The sequence below is a fragment of the Lepidochelys olivacea genome, assembly GCF_965140295.1.
Source record: "Lepidochelys olivacea isolate rLepOli2 genome assembly, chromosome: 1".
Classification (NCBI taxonomy): Eukaryota; Metazoa; Chordata; order Testudines; family Cheloniidae; genus Lepidochelys; species Lepidochelys olivacea.
The window spans coordinates 59,093,681-59,115,854 of NC_140411.1; the positions used below are offsets into that span (position 1 = coordinate 59,093,681).

General features: G+C 44.2%; 1 protein-coding gene across 3 annotated transcripts in view; it reads right to left on the bottom strand.

The window, feature by feature from the left end:
* Positions 1 to 10,949: 10,949 nt before the first annotated feature.
* CDADC1 (cytidine and dCMP deaminase domain containing 1) overlaps positions 10,950 to 22,174 on the bottom strand; it is a gene marked incomplete at its 5' end in the record, with an annotated part of 28,063 nt that continues 16,838 nt past the window's right edge. For all 3 annotated transcript variants that reach the window (XM_084649438.1, XM_084649439.1, XM_084649440.1), the window contains 4 exons: positions 10,950 to 14,759; positions 18,257 to 18,308; positions 19,519 to 19,708; positions 20,241 to 20,407. In XM_084649438.1, the coding sequence (XP_084505564.1) occupies positions 14,686 to 14,759; positions 18,257 to 18,308; positions 19,519 to 19,708; positions 20,241 to 20,407 (483 nt within the window). In that variant the 3' untranslated portion in view covers positions 10,950 to 14,685. The remainder of the gene's footprint in view (positions 14,760 to 18,256; positions 18,309 to 19,518; positions 19,709 to 20,240; positions 20,408 to 22,174) is intronic.

Below are 22,174 nucleotides of genomic sequence, written 5' to 3' on the forward strand. Positions count from 1 at the left end.
GGATCGATCACTGCCCGCCGATCCGGCGAGTAGTGAAGACAGACAAGCTTGTGTATCTGTTTTTTATATACAAGGGAATGTTACTGGCCCATTACTTGTCATACACATCTGAATACGCTTCAGTGAGTCAGGATTTCAAATCTCTGCCTTCCTTTTGGAGTTGAAAGGGGGTGTGGGTGAGTCACCCCAGACTAACCCTTCCCACTTCTCAAATCATGTAGGGAGGAATGGTTCAGCATGGACTTAAAGGATAGCGTGCTGGCTCCTGAATCTCCGGTATCCTGAACTCTGCTTTGTCAAGAACAAGGCAGTCTCCATCAGCACAGCGGCTCTGAAGCTGTTTCTATTAGAGTCAGTGAGGGGTTTGCAACTGAGGTCACTGGGAGCATGACCAGACCTCTAGTGCCCAGATGTGGTTACAGTAGACCCTCAGATTCCAGACACCAGAGTTATGAACTGACCAGCCAACCATATGCCTCATTTGGAACCAGAAGTATATGAATAGGCAGCAGCAGAGACAAAATAAAGCAAATACAGCACAGTCCTGTGTTTAATGTAAACTACTAAAAAATAAAGGGAGAGCAGCATTTTTCTTCTGCATAGTGAAGTTTCAAAGCTGTATTAAGTCTGTTCCGTTGTAAACTTTTGAAAGAACAACCATAGCGTTTCGTTACTATCATTTCAGAGTTACGAACAACCTGCGTTCCTGAGGTGTTCTTGACTCTCAGGTTCTACTGTAGTTCTGAAGCGCTGTCCCAGGGACAGCATGCCTCTGTGATGCCATATATATAGGTAAGGGATGAAAATTTCTGAGTAGCAAATGTGAGATCAACTTAAGAAAGGGAGACACGTCAAATATTTTCATGTGAACAGGCTACAGTGCACAAAATGACAAGACACATCCTGCGTATTCTAAGGATTTCTCCTTTAGATTCATCCATGATCGGGAAAGCTGGGCACTTTCCTGTCTCCCTTTCTCACATTACCACAGCTCCCCTTGAAAGCAATGAATGGCATGTGCCTGCACCTTCAGGAAGAATGCGGTCTACACTTTCTCTGTGGAAATGTCTACAAAGCATGGGGGAATGAGTCTCTTAGCCCAGGTCCCCAGACTCACGCTAGCAGGGATCATAGTGCGCTCTAAACAGTTGTGTAGACAGTGCTTTTATGGTATGCCTTGGAGCTTGGGCTGTCAGTCCTAGGGAGCAGGGTTGGTGTGTGACCCTGTGGCCCCAGGCTGGGAGCCTTGCTCCCAGATGCTGTGTAGACATACACTATATTACCCAAAAGACAATGTGTTACTAAATGTTCAAGAGTCATTGGCAGGAGTCTGTCATGCTCATCGTTATGCTACACAGCTCCCAGGGAAATGACTTGCCCAAGATCACACAGATTTCCTGACCAGCAGTCCTGTGCCTTAACTACATCCCCCTCCTTCCTGCTGGGCTTCTTCCAGGGATGCGAATGGGAAGAATTTCCTGTGGTCATGAGTCAGGGTTGATTTAAACAAAGCAGAACCAAACAACCAAGAGTAGAACCGGAGCAGTCTCAGCAGCCAAGAGAGTAGAGAGCAAAGACGTACCAGCCCATCTCCTCCAGGGGACCATGCTGCCGCTTATTTTAATCACACCGAGATGACACTTCAGTGGACGCTTGCACATTTAATACATAAATAACTGGCCAGGGCCAAGCCCTTGAATCCTAAGGTGGTGGGCACTATAGAAACCCTTCAGCTAGATATTCTCCCGTGTGTAGCATTGTCTGTTCAGTGCCACAGTCATGGACTTTATGCAATCTCTGCTTTGTGTAATTAAAAAAACTCATTCCGGTGAGGAAAGAGGCTACTCAATTAATGAATATGCTCTTCCTTCTAGGAAAGAAGACAGATCGGCACAGTTGCATGCTGGAGACTGTGCCATTTACACGGAACTGACCTTTACACCATTTATGACGAAGGCCTGTTCTTTCTAAACTAGGCGGGACCTTATCTATGTTCATATAGTTCTGACAACTATAACAGTGTCCTTGAACTCACTTTGAGAACAGCTGCCTTGAGAAGGCTTTGAACTTGCTTAAAAAAATACTTATCAGACCCTAGCACTTTGAAGTTATTCAAAGCTTTGGGCAAACAGGAACTAATTGGTGCCAGTCTTTTACCATGAGACACGCTTAGCTGCATTGCTGCATGCACCTGGTTGCCATATGCAAATATCCAGTGGACCAACACACACCAGCCATTTGCTGGTGCACATGGCAGAAGGGCGAACTGGCCACATATACACATAAGCATATGCCAGCCAGCGTGCATGGCAAAGGCAAAATGCTGTGTGTATGTTCTCGCACTTCCTTCACAAAGATAGGTAAAGTCGTGGAATCAACTGTCTTCCCATTTTAAAGTTGAGCACAGGGAAACTTACAGAGAGAAGATGGGTGATTTGCCTAAGGCCACTGTCAGAGCTAGAATTAGAATAGGACTGTGTGTAGCAGAGCCTTGGGGTGACCCCTCTGATGCGCACTGAATGCATCCGATGAAGTGAGCTGTAGCTCACGAAAGCTTATGCTCAAATAAATTCGTTAGGCTCTAAGGTGCCACAAGTCCTCCTGTTCTTTGTCTCACACAGTTGAAATAATAAGAGGTTTGTGGGTCGAGCACAGTAATGCAACATTGCACAGGGAGAGCCAAGAACAAGAAAAATCCCTGCTGAGAAAGGGACCAGTACAAATCCTGGCACATTCATTAAAGGCAAAAATGAAAGCAACAGAGCTTTTTCTAGGCATAATATAAATAGTTAATCAGGTAAGCAGCCTAGGAGTAGCTCAGAAGCTACTGGAGTGACCCGACCAGCCTGTCTGAGACTCAGGACTCCACATTATAATGCCGCTTCTCTCTCATCCTGCTGTACGTTCCCAGGGGCTCACACATTGCCAGAAGGGTCTACGTTGCCCATTTGGGTATGGGCTGTGGTGCCAAGTACAGGCTCCACAAACACGCATGGGCAAGGGTGTCTGCCTATCGCTCTTGACAGCATGTTGAAAATCAATGCAGCATTGAAGCTGGCGACTTAGCCGTGGTGCCTGATGAGCTTCTTTAAAGCCTCAGGCCTGGCCTACAGTTCAGCTCAGTTCAGGGAGGAGGAGGTGGCCGAGTCCTGAGTCACCAACTGGGGGATTTTTTCTCTGAGACTTTGCTGGGGTTGTGCTGGCTGGAAAAGGAACTGCTGCAGCACTGTGATTACACTCATCAGTGAGCCAAAGGGAGGGTTTGTCTAGCCCCCGGCAGCTGTGCTCCAACCACTCGGGCCCAGAGCAGGGTCACTAGGTCTGGCCAAACGCCACACACAGAGCCACAGGGATGCCAAGTTTTAACTCCAAGCCCTTAGTGTCTCCCCTTCTTTTTCAGTGCCTCTCCCTCCCCCACCCGAGGAACTGGCTGCTTCTCTGACAAGATCCAGCGCCACATCAGTCTACTCTGCCAAAGCTATAGGCAGTGCTCCCTTCTGTAGGCCAGCCTGCCCCATCCCAAAGCACCTAGTGACCCAACTGGCCACGCCCTGTCCCAAGAGGCAGGAGCGAGCTAAGCCACTGAGGTGGAAGGAGGTGTAGTCAGCCAGCATAAAGTTTTCGTTTGTTACAAGGTGTTTAACGTCGTTGCCTGACAGTCTGCAGCCAGCCTGGCTTCACCAGCCCCTGCCCCTTCAGTGACGATGGAAGAGTTTTCAATACTCAGCCCAAAGTAGCGGGCCACACCCTGCCAGCAAAACTAGACGTTAGGCTTCTGACTGAGCTGGCTGGAAAAAAGTGGCACATGGTTCACAAACACACTGTAGACAAATGAGCCCCCGCCCCCCTCTCCCCGCGCTTTTAAAATTAAAATGGCAAATGTACAGTCCTGCTATCTGAGGCCAAAAAGAAAGGCAGTGAGTCCTCTTTCTGTTGTTCTTATTAGGGAAGGTTTGGGGGGGGGGGCTGTCACATGTCTCAGGGCACCTTTAAACTTCAGCAAGAAAAGCGGGGCATAATTCCTTCCACCCTTTAAAAAAATTCCTTTCAAGTTAGTCACCCAGCTCCGCTGACAATTCACCAAATTCAGTTCAGAAATTGTTAGTTAAGCATCATAATTAAGGCTACGGTTTAGTCAAAGTCATGGACAGGTCACAGGCAATAAACAAAAATTCACGGCCCTGTGACCTGTCCATGACTTGTACTATATACTCCTGACTAAATGATGGGGGTTCTGCTGGGTTCTGGGCGGCGCAGCTGCTGCTCTTGCTGGGGGGGGGGGCAGGGACTCCAGGGCACCTGCTGGTGGGTGGGGGAGGGCTCCTGGGTACCCACTGGTGCTCAGGATGTGGAGGGGTGGCCCAGGGCTGCCGCTGCTGGAAAGGGGCAGCCTGGGCCCCTGCCCCCGCTGCTGGGACTGGGGTGGGACCACCGCTGCTGCTGCTGGGGGAGGAGGGGCCTGGGACTGCTGCTGGCGGGTGTGGGTCTGCTGCCTGCCACTGCTGCTGGGGAGGGGGGCGGGGGTGCAGCCCCAGGACCGCTGTTGTTGCTGCTGGGGGGGAAGGGAGGGCTGCCCGGGACTGCTGCTGCCGCTGCTGGGGGGCTGCAGGGGGTGACCCAGGACCACCACTCCTGCAGCTGGCAGATGGGGGTGGTGCGGCTGGCCCCGGGCCACCCTAGCTGCTCCGGTGGCCCTGGAGTCTGTCACACCTGCTGGCTGCAGAAGTCATGGAGGCCCTGGCAAGTCATGACAGCCGTGACCTCTGTGACAGCCTCACTGGGTTAATCATAATCCATGGTTTTTAGACGATTCTGCCGGCTTCAGGGGTAACTGCTGGAAAATGCGGCCTTTTCAGTAGCAAGGGCTTTGTAGTAGTACCACACGCCAGCAAAGGTGAGCCCGACAATGCATCAGCTGTAAAAGGGGCCAGGGCAGGAAGGCCAGGGTTTGCCCAAGTTAAATGGATTTTAAGAGGGGCAGAGTAAAGCAAACACAATTTTATACTAAAAAGTAACTCGCACTCAGAAGCCTGCCACTCAGCACCCAGACACAACGCTGGCTGTGCTTTGGGATTCAAGCAGTGCCTGGCCCCTACGTTACATTCAGGCTAGGGTCATCCATTACCCTCCACGTTTATTAGGTTTGTGCTGGCTCAACTGTTCTGCCATTTATCAGCCAACGCCCCGGCCTTCGCAGTCTGCCGCGGGGGAATTGTCTGACTCGCTGCCATATTACGAGAGTCCTGCTGCTGCAACACAGACCTTGGCCGGGTGTGCACAGAAACCACACAGGGAACCCCACAGCCACAGGGGTTGGGGAAAATGCTTCACCAGACTGGCTTGCTGTGTGGCCATCGAGTGAGTGAAGTTTAGCAACCAGCCACTTCATGAGCTGGGAACACTGCCCTCTAGTGGCTTTGCGAAATATCAGCCTGCAGCTTTGCATTGCACCTTTTGGTGAGTCGGCTCAGTGCGTCCTTTTGTGCCTGCTATGACACGAAGGCGTCAGTTCACAGTAAAGATCCCTAAAGTTGATTAACCAGCCATGTAGCTAGTACAGCAATAAGCATCTCTCTCTCTGCCCCCTTGTACAGCATCAAATCTGTGCATTTACATACCTAATAATCCTGCGCCCCCCCCCCCCCCCCCCCCCCCCCCCGCGGATGATACACTGACTGCCTGCAAGCTAAACCCAGCCACGACTGGGCAAGCTAGGGTCAGACTTTTGCACTTCAGTCACGTGGCTACTTGCTTGTGGGCCTCTCAGTCAGGCCTGACTCAGGCATAGCACTGCCTATGTTATTACTGTTGCCTACATCTGTATTAAAGCAGCAGGGATCTAGTTCCCCATCACATGGCAGCTAGCCAGACAAGATTACTGGAAGATTTTAGGCTTTTGCCAACTTGAGGCTAGTCCTGTACAAAAAAAAAGAAAAAAAGAAAATCACACTTGCAACCCCATTATCAAACTGCAGCATTTTACTTTTCAGGATTGTCTTCCTTAGTACACCTAGGTTTTGTGCTCCCAACTACTAACACCCCCTCACACACACACACACCCCCGTTAAACCAGAAGACAGTTAAACAATTTTCAGTGAACAGAATTTGTTGACACACTGGCTGTTACGGCCACCATCTGGAATGCATAATACATGCACATCTGGAATTAAGCAGGTTTGGGGAAACAGAGGAATCCCAAGAAGCTCAGTTAAGTCTGTCAGCCAACAGAGCAAAGTATGTGCAGCCAAGTAAGTTATGTGGTTATGTGACTACACAGACATCACGAAAGGAGTATAGCAGTATTTTCAATAGGCCAAAAAACATCATCCAGGTTATTAACCTCTTATAATTTCAGGGAGTCGCTCTCTCTCTTTTTGGAACTCAACATCCATTCCAGTGTTATAAGAACCAGAATCTCCCTTACATGGGTTAAAAACAATCTGTTTCGGGGACAAGATGGAGTGTCTTAAGGCAGTCTTCTGTTTATGTGTTCTGTCAGTGAGGTGTGTCCTCAGTTATATGCATCATAGGACTGGAAGGAACCGCGGAAGGTCTTCTAGGCCAGTCCCCCTCACTCAAGGCAGGACTAAGCATTATCTAGACGATCCCTGACAGGTGTTTGATCTTAAAAATCCCCAGTGATGGAGATTCCACAACCTCCCTAGGCAATTTATTCTAGTGCGTAACCACCCTGACAGGAAGTTTTTTTCCAAATGTCCAACCTAAACAGCTCTTGCTGCAATTTAAGCCCATTGCTTCTTGTCCTATCATCAGAAGCTAAAGAGAATGCTTTTTTCCCTCCTCCTTGTAATAACCTGTTATGTACTTGAACACTATTGTCATGTGCCCTCTCAGTCTTCTCTTCTCCAGACTAAACAAACCTAATCTTTTCAATCTTCCCTCATAGGTCAGGTTTTCTAGACCGTTAATCATTTTTGTTGCTCTTCTCTGGACTTTCTCCAATTTGTCCACATCTTTCCTGAAACGTGGCACCTAGAACTGGATACAAAACTCCAGCTGAAGCCTAATCAGTGCGGAGTAGAGTGGAAAAATTACTTCATGCATCTTGCCTACAACACTCCTGCTAATACATCCCAGAATGATGTTTGCTTTTTTCGCAACAATGTTACATTCTTGACTCATATTTAGCTTGTGATCCACTATGACCCCCTTTCACAGTACTCCTTCCTAGGCAGTCATTTCCCATTTTCTATGTGTGCAACTGATTGGGAAACCATTCCCAGAGAGTAGTTATCAGTGGTTCACAGTCAATCAGTTATGCACCCATCTTATCATAGCTCCATCTAGGTTGCATTTCCCTGCTTTGTTTATGAGAAGGTCACGCAACACAGTATCAAAAGCCTTACTCAAGTCAAGCTATACCACATCTACAGCTTTCCCCCCCATCCACAAAGCTTGTTACTTTGTCAAAGAAAGCTATCAGGTTGGTTTGACATAATTTGTTCTTGACAAATCCATGCTGATGGTTAATTATTTCCTTATTATCTTCTACATGTTTGAAAATTGATTGCTTAATTATTTGCTAAATTTTCTTTTCTAAATTAAGCTGACTCATCTGTAATTCCCTGGGTTGTCCTTATTTCCCTTTTTATAGAAGGGCAATATATTTGCCCTTCTCCAGTCTTCTGGAAGCTCACTCATCATTCATGACTTTTCAAGGATAATCACTAAAGGCTCAGATATCTCCTCAGTCAGTATTCTAGGATGTATTACATCAGGTCCTGGTCACTTGAAGACATCTAACTTGTCTAAGTAATTTTTAACTTGTTCTTTTCCCATTTTAGCCTCTGATCCTACCTCATTTTCACTGGCATTCATTAAGATAGCTGTTCAATTGCTACTAAACTTTTTGGTGAAAACTGAAGCAAAAACATCATTTAGCACTTCTGCCATTTCCACATTTTCGGTTATTGTAACCCCCCCCCCATTGAGTAACAGGTCTAACCTGTCCTTGATCTTCCTCTTGCTTCTAATATATTTGTAGAATGCTTTCTTGTTACCCTTTAATGTCGACAGCTGGTTTAATCCTGGCCTCGTGCCTTGGCCTTTCTACATACTCGTTTTATTTGTTTATATTCATCCTTCATAATTTGACCAAGTTTCCACTTTTTGTAGAACTCTTTTTTGAGTTTCAGATCATTGAAGATCTCCTGGTTAAGCCCTAATGGTCTCTTGCCATAATTCCTATCTTTCCTACACAGGGGGATAGTTTTCTCTTGTGCCATTAATAGTGACTCTGAAAAACTGTCAACTCGCTTGAACTATTTTCCCCCTTAGACTTGCTTCCCAAGAGCTCTTACCTACCGACTCCCTGAGAGTTTGCTAAAGTCTGCCTTCTTAAAATCAATTTTCTTTGTTGTGCTGTTTTACCTCCTACCATTCCTTAGAATCATGAACTCTTCCATTTCATGATCACTTTCACCCAAGCTGCCTTCCACTTTCAAATCTCAACCAGTTTCCCCTAGTTGTCAAAATCAAATCTAGAACAACCTCTCCCCCGTGGCTTTTTCCACCTTCTGAAATAAAAAATTGTCTCCAATATATTCCCAGAATTTTTTGGACAATGTGTGCTGCTGTATTATTTTCCCAACAGATGTCTGGGTAGTTGCAGTGCCCCATCACCACTGAGTCTTGTGCTTCGGATGATTTTGTTAGTTGTTTATAAAAGCCTCATCCACTTCTTCATCTTCCTGGTTAGGTTCTTGCATAGAGAAGAGTTCATATCCCATAAGACATTTCAATACCCACAGAAGCCAGTACTGCCAAGTCCCCACTGTTCTGAAAGAATCTAGACTGCCATTGGCTGCCTCCTGCGTGGTGCACAATTAGGGTTGCCAACTTTCTAATTGCACAAAATCAAACATCCTGGCCCTGCTCCTGCCCACCAGTGACTCCATCACCCCTCCCTCCATCGCTCACCCTCCCCCACCCTCATTCACTTTCACTGGGCTGGGGCTTGGGAGGGAATGAGGGCACTGGCTGAGGGAGAGAGCTCTGGGGTGGGGCAAGAAATGTGGCATTTAGGCTGCAGGATGGGGATCTGGGCTGTGTGCAGGACGGGGTGCGGACTCTGCAAGGGAGTTAGGGTGTGGGAGGGGATTCCGACCTGGGGCAGGGGGTTCGGGCACAGGAGGGGGTTTGGGCTCTAGGTGGCGCTTACATCATGCAGCTCCCAGAAGCAGCCAACATGGCTGGCTCCTAGCTCAGCACACTACCCTCCCTGGCAGGCACCCCCCCCCCACAGCTCCCACTGGCCACAGTTCCCAGCCAATGGGAGCTGCGGAGCTGGCACTTGGGGCAGGGGCAGCATGAGGAGCCCCCTGGCCCCTATGCCTAGGAGCCAGAGAGGGGACATGCTACCACAGTTCCCAGCCAACGGGAGCCTGCCTTAGCCCTGCTGCACCCGACTGGACTTTTAGCAGCCCGGTCAGCGGTGCTGTCCGGAACCGCCAGGGTCCCTTTTTCAACCAGGCATTCTGGTAAAAAAAATGGATGCCTGGCAACCCTATGCACAACAGCAGCTGAAGAGATGCAGCAGAACTCTTGCTTGAAGGAAAAGAGGGCAGCTGCTTCCTAGGTGCACCACCTTTACCCCTTCCTTCCAAACCACACGGAAGGGATTTCTGTGGAATTCTGAGGGACAGGGATGGAACAGATTGCAGAGCCTGTGCTCCCCCCACATTTGTATCCCCCTGTGAGATCTCACACATTTGGTTTTCTCAGCTTATATGTGAAAAGGGCAGAATATAGACTTCCTTGGTGACCAGATTCTTTTTGCGCACCTGTGCGTCTCCACTGATTTCACTGCTTTTAGACTCTTGAGTTACACCCAGGTAAGTAAGAGCAGCATCAGAACCTGTATTTTAAAAAAAGTTAGTGTAAACGAGACTCCGACTCTAAGTCCCCTTTACACCACTCTGGTATTTACATGCACCTCGAGGCCTCTTTATGTTGCCAAAATGGTGCAAATGAACCTTAGTGTGAGAATCAATCAAGTGAGCTGTAGCTCACAAAAGCTTATGCTCGAATAAATTTGTTAGTGTCTAAGGTGCCACAAGTACTCCTTTTCTTTTTGCGGATACAGACTAACACGGCTGTTACTCTGAAACCTTTTACTAACAGTCTCCCTGACTATATCAATATGTTCATTTAAAAATAAAATTCTCAAACTCTGAAAGAAGATTTAACTTTGAAAGATATAAGTCTAGGGTATTTGTCTCTTGGTTTGTCCTTTCTGGCTTTTGTTATACAAGTGTATTTTTTAAAATTAAAATTTCATTAGACTGGGATTAAATCACACTTTTGCAATCAAGCCAGTGCTGCTTCTATTATTTTACTCTTCCTCATCACAGCTGTGGACTTCACATGCTGAACGAGGGAGGTCACCCAACTTGGTCAGGAAGGAGGGAACAGATGCAGAACAGAGGAAAGAATTTTGACTCTCTGGTGTGATGTCTAGAATGAAATGGAGAATTTTAACATCTCGGGAGGTGGAAGCATCAGTGTATAAAATATGCCCGCACACGCACACAGACACACGTGCGCAGAGCCGAACCACTAAGTTGTGCCAGCATCCGATGTCATTATGATGCCATAAATGCCTCACTCAAACCCAAAATGGCCATAGAACCAGGTTTTGTGGATGAATATTTCACCAAATGTAGCTTTATATTTAGCAAATAAAGAAGTGCATGTATTTCAAAGCATTAATACTGTTCTTAATAAGCCAAAGCCACCTGAAAACACTTAAATCCTTATCTTTAGAGTAATTTATTAGCAAAAAAACCCATGTATTGCTATAAGACAGACACCAAGAATGATAATTTCTGTAATTCTCATCACATCGTAGAGACAAGTTACTGATATTTAACATTTTCAATATATTTGTTCTCACATGAACTGAAAGGACCAAACAAACCCCACATATGTAGAAGTTTCACACTTTAATATAAAATGTAAAACAACACTTTTTAATTTAAAGAGCGGATGTGCTAAAGTTATATCTTTACATAGGACAACAGAGAAAATTCTTTGCATACATGCTCAAGTAAATGCTGTAGGAAACATCACAGTGTTCCTTGCATCTTTCAACAGATAAAGCACACAGCAGCATCTAAATGGGCCATGATTTGAGAGGCAAAGTGAGTTGGGGACACACTGTAGCTAAAAGCCAAGGTAAGGGTCCAGTCCTATGTGCAGAACTTTAATGGAGTTACATGTGCAAGACCAGACTCTTCAAAATATTGAGAGCTTCAGGTGAGTCTGGGCTGTAGCAATAATCGGATAGAACACTGTAGAAATTCAGGCCCCCCCCCCACACTGTGTTGAAAGCAATTATAAAATGTCACCATCAACCTTTTCGCAACAAAATCTGTACAAATAATCCAGAATAATTCCCCTTTTTAAAAGCAATTTTTACAAAAATAAAGGTTTAAAATTTAAAAGAACTGATGAAGTATAAACCTCCACCATGATTCAGACAAGTCTTCGTTTGAAGTTTTATTTTAAAAGAACTGTCAAAGAATGCATCTTTTGATGCGTTTTCTCTTTGCCTATATTGTGATAACCATCAGACCCTTGTTCCTTACAGTTTATAACAGCCGCTTCAATGGTAGACACAAAATCTATTTACTTACAAAAATATATGAGTCATCCCATGAACATACTAGTTTATTATTGTAGGGTTACTAACAAATCCTCAGCTACTTGTGAAGTCTGTATAAAACCTGAAGGAACATCAGACCATTAGCTACAGAAAAAAATGCATGTAAAGAATTACATGAAGTTTGCAAATAGATTAGGGAAAAGGGAAGTTCAAATTTCTTTGTTTACTGTACTAACCTGGAGAGTGTCCCTTTAATACAAAGGAATACTTCAGATTAATTTAAACATGTCAAAAGGGTAAAGAATGTCCCAAGACTAATTTAAAATGGACTACCCATGGTTTAAAAGAGAATCTGTTTTCACTGGAATACTGGCTACTGTTTTCAGAATATTTTAGTACAACATCGTATGCTGAAAAGATGGGTTAAGAGTTTGGGTCAAATTTTGCTCACCTAATTTAGCTCCAGTGCTGCAACTGGATCTGTGCAGGCCCCCTGAAGCCACAGGGGCTAGATGCAGGCACAGAGATTCATCTGTGCAGATCCAGGCACAAGAGCAAGGCCTCTGGTTTATCCTAGTGCATGGAAGTGCACACAGTGAGTGGCACAATGACAGGCAAGTCATTTCAGGTCATGGACTTCCTTCTGCGTAACTGTCGCACTCGCTCGTTAGCATGGTTTCAAAGTTCTCATTAAGACCTAGATTCTGCTACCATTATTTACAATGAAGTTGGCTTCAATGGGATCACTCGCCAAGAGTCTGGCAACGAAGCTGTAAACATCTTAAACCTGAAATGCACTAACGCTTGCAGCAGCACACGGACGTTACTCAACACACAGACGTTAGGGGCAGAATGTTCTCCACCCAAAACACACTGACGTCATCTGGCATCAGACAGCTTCCAGAGTATTTTTTTTAAAAGAAATTTAAACAGGCTGAAGGGAAACAGCAGCTCCTGCTATTCCACTGAGGGCTAGACTGTGACTCAAACTACATATCCATGTAAAGGATCCCTAAAGGCTCTGCACCAGCTCCCCAGACCATAGGTCCCAGGCATTTAGCAGTAAGCAGGCACCGCAAGCCCATAAGGAATCACAGCAACATGTTGCACCTCGGGATTCACAGGCAGCAACTCTGCGCATCTAGAATCAGATCCTAGAGACTTTAACTATCAGCCATGAAGATTAAGACTTGGGACCCTCTGCCAAACCGTGTAACAATGACACAAAAGCCTCTCAATAAAAGATGCGTTACATGACAGACGTCTGCTAAACCACCTACTGTCTGGTCAGCCCTGTCTACCAGCACGCTAACTTTTTAGAAAGACCAAGAATTTATGAGACTCTATATACGGCTGCCACTGTAGGCAAAATGATAGCTGAAGGGTCCTGGGTATTTTACACTTCACCAGGGAAGCTGGAAAGCAGTAACAGAGAAGAGCAGATGCAGACAGTATTGAAATCACTGGCGTGCATGGCTTTGCTTTGCCGTTTCACTGCTATTTGAGAGCGTACCAAGGTTTTTATCCGGCGTCATGTGCGTAGTTATAGTGGAGATCATAGTGCTACTGCTGGACAAGAAAGTAGTCTCTGAACAAAGACATAGGTTTCCAGTACTGCACTTGTTCTAAAAGCCTTGGCTGCCCCCAGAGTCTAGTCACGATCAGCAGAGAGACACTTGAGTTTGCATTTCCAGCCTGGGAACCTGCCCTCCTGCTGGGTTTGCACGGAAATGAGGAGCCACTACTTAGTGAACTGCGGTTACATTTTGGTGGAAGCCACTTGTGTACCCTGCTAGCAATAGGAGGGAGAGGTTTTAGGAGTTTACACTTGGGAGCCTGTCAGGAGGGAGTGAAGGGAGAGGGATTCCTGGGACATCTGGACCAACTGTCAGTCAAGTCATGTTCAAAACCAGCAAATGTAGCTTGGATGGGGGGTGGGGTTAACCTCTGACCAAAAAATTGAGGATGCCCTTGTATTCTGACAGAGTGCAAACACCTATCCCTTGGTAACTGTACACAGTGCCACCTCAGAGCCATTAGTGAGATGAGCTTGTAAATTCAGTCTGGTTTCTAATACACTTTCCATTCTCCAGTTTTAATCATCAATATAGTATTGGTCTCTACGAGAAATCATTCCTGTCTAACAAGGGACAGAAGGAAATCTGGTAATTTAGCCAGTGAGTTTCCTATAGGACAATGACTGTTCTAAGATATTGTTAATGACATCTTAAAAAATTCTTCCTGTGTGGCCTAAGAGCCAAGCATCCCTATGTATTGTACACAAGGTACAGAGTGTCACATATGAGATCAACTAGCTCCAGTTTTTAAACGGTGACAAACTGATCTCCGTACAGGAGTATTCAACTGAAGTCCATTTTTAAAAGCATCCATAACAAAAAAAGTCAATGCAAGAGAACGCTGCCACAGAATAGCAACTCCTGCTGCTATTGTAGAGAGAAGTTTATCAAAAACACTTTAAGGTTTATCTGGGAGTCATTTATCTAATGAGGACATTCAATGACTTTATAGCCCTTATACCAGAGGATAGAAAATCAAAATGAAACCTACTTTAGTGCAACAGAATTACAGTTACTGTCTACAAATCCTGTCTGCTGTGGTATTTCCACAAGCAGAACATGTGGACAATCAGTTTCTGAAAAGCTGTGTTCTGATTGCCTGAAGAACGGCAATCCATTCCTGCAAGCCAAGTGGATTTCATTTTGGTATTTTTCCCCAAAATTCTTCTGTCCTATGAGCAATGAGCTAGTTTCCAGTCCACTGATCTGAATTTTTATTAACAATGACCAGCCAGCAAAGCAATCTTAGTGGTGGCCAACAAATTCGTTTGTATATGATAATAAGCAGCATTTTTCTAGGAATTCTTTTCATAAACATCTAAATTAAAACTTCTATAAAACATTTAAGACATCATAAATAAACTTATTCTAAAAATCTCTTTTTAAGCAATTAATAAATAAACCCCATCCTTATTTGTTAGTACAAACATAAAAGTGCTATGGAGAATCTGCAGAGATCTCGCTTGTTTTGTGCTTAGTTACTCAATGGTTTCCAAGGCAGAGCTTCTTGCTCTGGTGCTGCTGTTCATTTAGTGATTTTGTTTTCTGTACGCCATCTAAAACACAAGATGTTATAAGAGAATGTTAAATATACATTAAACACTCAAATGTATCATGTGACCATATCAGTGCTGTTGTAGCCATGCTGGTCCCAGTATATCAGAGAGACAAGATGGTGAAGTGGGTCCAACAACAGATATTAGTTCACCCCCTTGTCTCTGGGGATAGTTAAGCAGACTCAAACCCTAAGAGATACCTATATAAAGTATCAGGCAACTGAGAATTACACAGCTATTAGTCCACTGAAAGAATGCTGGTGACATGCCAGCACATGCTGTTTGTACAGTAACTCCTCACGTAAAGTCATCCTGGTTAACGTCGTTTCATTGTTATGTTGTGATCAATTAGGGAACATGCTCATTTAAAGTTGCGCAATGTTCCCTTTATAACGTCGTTTGGCAGCCGCCTGCTTTGTCCACTGCTTGCAGGAAGAGCAGCCCTGTGGAGCTAGCTGGTGGGGGCTTGGAACCGGGGTGGACCGGCAGCCCCCCATCAGCTCCCCGCTCCCCTAAGTTCCCTGTGCAGCAGCTGCCCAGCAGGCTATTGACTGCCAGCAGTTCAGCTGTCCCTTCCCCCACTGCCATGTGTTGCTCCTACCCTCTGCCTTGGAGCTACTCCCCGAGCCTCCTGCTTGCTGTGGCGGAGGGGGGGGGGGAGAAGATGGGGGCTAATGTCAGGGTGTCCCTCTCTCCCCTGCTCCTGCATCCTGCTTACCCCATCTCCATAGAGCAGGGGAGACATACGACAGGGCTCAGAATGGAGGGAGCTTCCCGGCAGTAGCAGCGGTCTCAGCTTGCTGATTGACTTAACAAGGCAGTGTACTTAAGAATGGGGTCAGCGTACCTAAAGTGGAAACTCACACACACACGGTGTATGTCTCTGTCTGCCATAGTGTTTCCCGTCCCTCCATTCATGCTGCCTTATAGCGTGTGAGGCTACATTAACGAGTTAACCCTTGAGGGCTCAGCTAACTGCTAGTTTATCGTTTAGCAGTAAGGCATTCCCTGGGAAATATTCCACCCTCTGACTCCTCCACCTCAACCAAGCTTCACAATCATCATGGCTGTGTACAGTATTAAATTGTCTGTTTAAAACTTATAGTGTGTGTGGGGGGGTCGGGTCTTTTGTCTGGCCAAAAAAAAAAAAATTTCCCTGGAACCTAACCCCTCCTATTTACATTAATTCTTATGGGGAAATTGGATTCACTTAACATTGTTTCGCTTAAAGTTGCATTTTTCAGGATAGGCATTAGCACCCAGTGATGGGAGTTGAGAGCTCTAAATCAAAGTCTATCCTTTTTTATTTGCTGTAACACATGGGTCTGAGTCTGGATCCAGGGCCTACCCTGGTCTTCCTCTTTTATATGTACTCCAACTTCCCAGGGAAGGCACAGGTCAACCCCCTTGCCACATTCCCAGCTGCGAATACTTGTTCGGAGATTACAGGGAGTTTAAAACTACAATCAATTAATTAAAATATTTATTCTACTTTAGGACAGACAGCGTTGTGTGTGCACACAGCAGGTTAGGATTCTCGTACCTTGGGCTGAAAACAGAGGCAGTGCATTCAGTTTCAGCAAGGATAAGGGAGCACCTTTCCCAGATGGAGGAGCATACTCCACTTAAGCACAGCCATTGTGAGGTAAGTATACTGAGTGGCCCAGAATGGAGACGGTTAAAAACTCAAGGGCACCACATTAAAGGAATAAACATTTGGAAAATGACCTGTTGACAACAGCCATCAAGCACTGGGACCTTATGCACCTCTCCTCAGCTAGGGTTGAAAATAGTTTAGTTATTAGTATTCTGCAGTGATTAGTGAACACCCATGTAATATCTGATGAAATACCCTCAGAATTCCTGACCAAACAACCAAAGGAGAGAGTGCCCTGACAATTGATCCCAAATTTCACACGGACCTCACTGCATGCTGAAGTTTAGCCAGTGCTCTGTGGCCTCTCACAGACCAGAAACAATCAGTGAAACTCCTTGCTGTGTATTTCGTATGCAGACTCAGTACTTTGGGTCAAGGTGTTCCCAGTTACCCACTGGAACAATTACTACAAATACAGCAGGCAAACTGACTGTTGGACTGATTGTTATAAAATATATAGTGTTGTACTGAATTCAGTCTCAAATTGTGCTAAATGCTCATCCTCAGTATGGCACATTTTGGTCCATGATGGGGGGTTTTAGGCCAAGATAGATCCCAGTTTGTTAGAGAAATGTGTAAATTATTGTTGCTTTTTTAAAATGCCAAGTGTACTTCCTCCTACAAAGGGCGGTGTGAGGAGATGTTTATAGAAAGTAGTCTGGAGTACGACGGGTAATGTGAGGCCCTCCACGACGAGGTGCAGGGTCAAATTGAAGGAAGGAATATTTTAAAGTGTCATCTAGTTCCATGATAGCAGCGTGGTTCCCACAATGATAACAGTAATTGGGTGGAATAAGGTATCTAGCATGCCTTCTGCATTGGGTGTTACAAATATTTTGGCTCTGTTTACACCATTTCCAAATCTGATTCAGAGGCATTCCAAGGCCTAACAGCTGATGCTAGTTTGTTGCAGTGGATCATTTCCCCTAGTGCAGAAAGGGCTTAGCATGACACTGTGACTTAATTCCTGTCTTCGGAAAGTGGCTGCTCGCTTGGCAGATACACTTGCTTGGGGTTGAAGCAGTGGGAAACAGCTCATATTCAGTGATCTGGGGACCAAATGCCATTAAATGAAATGAAAATGAGAGGTTTCAGAGTTAACAGCCGTGTTAGTCTGTATTCGCAAAAAGAAAAGGAGTACTTGTGGCACCTTAGAAACTAACCAATTTATTTGAGCATAAGCTTTCGTGAGCTACAGGCTTATGCTCTAATAAATTGGTTAGTCTCTAAGGTGCCACAAGTACTCCTTTTCTTTGTGGGGTGGGAGGAGGTATTGTTTCATATTCTCTGTGTATATATAAAGTCTGCTGCAGTTTCCACAATATGCATCTGATGAAGTGAGCTGTAGCTCACGAAAGCTTATGCTCTAATAAATTGGTTAGTCTCTAAGGTGCCACAAGTACTCCTTTTCTTTTTGCGAATACAGACTAACACGGCTGTTACTCTGAAACCTGAAAGCATTAAGTGACTTCAGAGCCCACACCTCATTGAAAGTCACTGGCACTTGTGCTCCAAGTCACTTGAAGGCTTTTCAAAAACCCTTCCAATAGGATGGATTCTTCAGCGCTACAACTAGGATACTATGGATAACTTACGTACCTGTATAAAGCACTACTGGATATTTATGTGGTGTGGAGGGTGCCAGCTTTGGTAATTTTTTTAGTGAATACTGAAGTTTTATACTCACCACTAGTATCTAGTTGAAAGTTTAAATAAGCATGTTGTCTCTGTCAGAATTTAAAAAGTGAGCTATAACCTTGCAAGAATTCAGGGTTTGTTTTCGAAGTCTGTTGTATTTATTGCATGTAATTACCTACAACCTGTAACTGCAAATACTTACTTTCTCTGGCTGTGGGCTCATGAACACCAGTGTGGGATGGGCTTAATTGCCACTGTGAAAAAGAAAAAAAGTTTCATTTATTCTAGAGGACAAAAACAAACAATGGGGAGGAAGAGGATGTTTGGGACATCACTTCATTTTAAGGGTGTGAGCTCCTCTGACACTATAAAACTACTAACAAGGTTTGCTTTCTTTTCACACGTCACCTTTTGAAGGAAAAAACTATTGCTCTGTTAAAGCTGTGTGGCCACAACTTCCACTTGTGAGGCGGAATTGCCTGCATGGAAGAGTTGCACCAACATCCATGATCTTGAACACCTACAAGGCTCAGTGCCTCAGAACAGGCCCTTAGATCCATCTTCCACCCTATGCACAGTGACTTCTCCAAGAGCTATGTTCTTGAATGGGCCCTTCCAGTGGATACCTCCAACCCCACCCCAGTATATGAAGGGGAGGGTTTGGAGGAGGTCACTTCATACAAAAATACCAACGGAGTTAGCAAATCTTATTTCAGGGAAAACTTTGTCGGGAGATACCCCCAGCTCTGTGTTTGGCCTGCCCCTTTCACTTTGCAGAGTATATACCATATATCGTCCCTTTAGACAGGCTTTCAAAGGATCAGGGGAGCATGCCACAGAGCCCTTCTCTTTCTTCTGTACATCTACTCCATGTGCACATGCCCTGGCCTCCCCACATGGTAGCAGAGGGGACAACTGCACTCGTAACGAAATACTGAAGATTAGAATCTTGAGCAGAGTGTGTCATATAGGATATTTTCCTCAGCTCCCAGCCTGTTACAGAAAACCCAGATTTTGTGGGGAGGGTTGAAGAAGGGACCTTATATACTTAAGAATGTCCCATTTTAATCTCCCAGACACACCTAAAAGCATTTACATTGCAAACTGATCTTCCAAGCTACCGAAGGCAGGAGAGGATTCTGTCGGAGCTTGTGGAATCTGGTCAAGTGGCAAGAGGGTTTTTAAAAATGGGCTATTAACTGCAAAATGCTCCAATTGCAAAAACTGTAGCGGAAGCTTTGTCTACACTAGCACTTTTCCAATCATGGTTCTCACACTAGCACAGCAATGTAGACCAGTGTAGACAGAGTGCAGGAATTTTTCCTACCATCTCTTTGAACCTTGCTCCAAGCAGGATTAGGCAACATGATGGTAGAACTTCTACATCCCACCTCCACAGCTCTCCTACCATTGCAGTACACGTAAACGATTTTTTAAAAAAATTCTGTAAGTTCTATCACTTACTGTAAATTTGCTTATGCCTTCAAGTTCACGAAACTTCATGTATGATATGTCTGCTTTCTTCTTTCCAACATCTCCATCTCCTGCATAGATTTGTTTGATGCCAGCACCTTTGATTAAAGGCACACATTCATCACAAGGACATTTTGTCACAAAAATCATGCTTCTTTCTTCTGGTTTTATTTCTTGACACCTACAAGTTGTCAGAAAAAGATTCTGAAATTAAAAACCTCGACAATTCTGAATGGTGGTAATTTAGGCTCATGTGAGTGAGCAAAGAAATTATGTTAATCATATTATAATCTGCTCTTTGGAGCAGGATTGTTATTCCTACTAAAGCACATGGGAACAAGAGGACACATTTGGTTAGGATTTGCTATCTGAATGACACACACCCCATTGTTAAAGACTCAGTATTTGCCATTCTGCAGTGTTTCATTTCAGGACAATAATGTGGTTATTACAGGTACCAGAGATGGTGACTGTTGAGTTTTATTGCTACCCATCACACACACAAGAATGAATAATGTAAGTCAAGTCATTCAGTTTTCAAGAATTCGCAGTACCTACTTTACCTGTGAATGTTCAAATTTTACATCATGTTTAAATGAGTAGTTTGATTGTACATAGCACCTTTCATAATCATGTCATGCTCTGCATTTATCAGTTGTTCATTTCTGAACTGCCTTTTTCCTTTCTGATATTAAAATAATAGATTCATATACCTGAATGTCAAGGCGTTCTGCTCAGCATGTATGATGTATCTGAACTTTCTGATTTCTCTGTCTTTTTGTTTATCATCCATGTGTGGAAAATCAGCATATTCGGATCCAACAGGAAAGGCATTATAACCACAGCCTACAAAATACATGGCTCCTGTTCCATCACAGCTCTGCAAAAGTGAACCATCAAGTTTGATTTAATATTCAGTCTATTTAAACATCTGCAGGGCACTGCCCAATATACCTATATTTAATTCAGTGTTCAAGTTCTGAGTTGTAGAAACTATGAATTAAAGGTTTCAGAGTAACAGCCGTGTTAGTCTGTATTCGCAAAAAGAAAAGGAGTACTTGTGGCACCTTAGAGACTAACCAATTTATTTGAGCATGAGCTTTCATGAGCTACAGCTCACTTCGCTCACGAAAGCTCATGCTCAAATAAATTGGTTAGTCTCTAAGGTGCCACAAGTACTCCTTTTCTTTTTATGAATTAAAGCTGGGCTTTCACTAGCGGTATATTGTGTGTGTGTGACGGTGGGGGTTCTATATATATTTATTTTGTTCGTGTTATAATGTGACCATCCAGTGCCATCCCTCTTCCTCCATCCATGGCACTGGACGGTCACATTATAACACGAACGAAATAAATAATGTAAGTTGTTCTCATTGGCTACTTCTCCTTGTAAGCAGTACTGATGGGGCAACAAAAAGTATGAATGACTAAGTCATTAAGCCACATTGCAATGTGTGAGAGCAGGAAAGAGCAGCTACAGGGTGAGCTCGAGATGCAAAAGCCTGTATTTTGCCATTGCATGGAGATCTATCAGATGGCAGACATGTTGATATATTAAAGAAGTTAGTGGCTGAAGCTAGAAAAGTTTGTGGTACAACTGTAAGTATCTGATGACCAGAATGAAATAATCCAAACCGAGTGCTAGACAATACATCATAGAATAATCTTGTACTTGCAGGAGGACTCACTACCTCTCTTAATAGAGTAAGAATAATCAAAAATGGAAAAGACCTACGAAATGAACTCTAGCATAAAGAAGTTTATGCCTGGGCATGAAAAGAAAAGGAGAGTAATAACACTTTACATTTATCTTTCTAGTGCCATGTGAGGAACCAAGGCATAAAATCTGAGGCTAAAGTTCTGTGGCTCAAATTCAGGTTCCAGTCCTTATTTTGCTCAGCAGATTAATTAATTAATTAGTCACTAAAATAGATGTGGTTCTCAAAAAGTACTGCTCCCCTAAAGAGCAGCTAGAACCAAGAAAGCAAGTTGAAGCAGGAGAAATAGCAGAGAGACAGGTCTACAATTAGTTAAGATCCTTGTCCTTTTCCACAGAAGTAAAATAACCTGTCATTCTGCTACATCCAGCACTGCATCCAGTTGTTACATCACAACAGTATAGTTCAGTACATGAATGCATTTTGTTTAGGTTTACCATTTATAAGTCAATGCTGCACATTAGGATATGCCTTGTTTTAGCATTTTTCTATTCCCTCAAAGCCCACTCTGAGCCAAAGAAGGTATGGTCAAACAACATTTGCTGCAAAATGTTCAATCAACTACAGTTACAACAAACAAGGATTTGTCAGGTAAACTGTTGCCCTTTGACTTCTCTAGGGGCGAAGAACTGAATAGTGACACTGTTGAACAGCACATGTTGCTGGATTAGTAGTACTGGCAAAGTTTTGTAGCTAGGACACCTGGAATGACCGTAATTCTGTTACTATGGAGTCTAAAAGATGAGAAGCTAGGCACAAACATTGTGGTATTTACCAACTCAATCATACTAATCCATCTTGACAGCCTAATTATCAACCAAAAGTTAATTTAGGGTTACCGAGAATAAAAAATGCAATTTTTAATAACATAATGCACAAACACCTTTCTTTTACAAAGTAATATAGCCAATGTTGAGCAAAATTAAAGT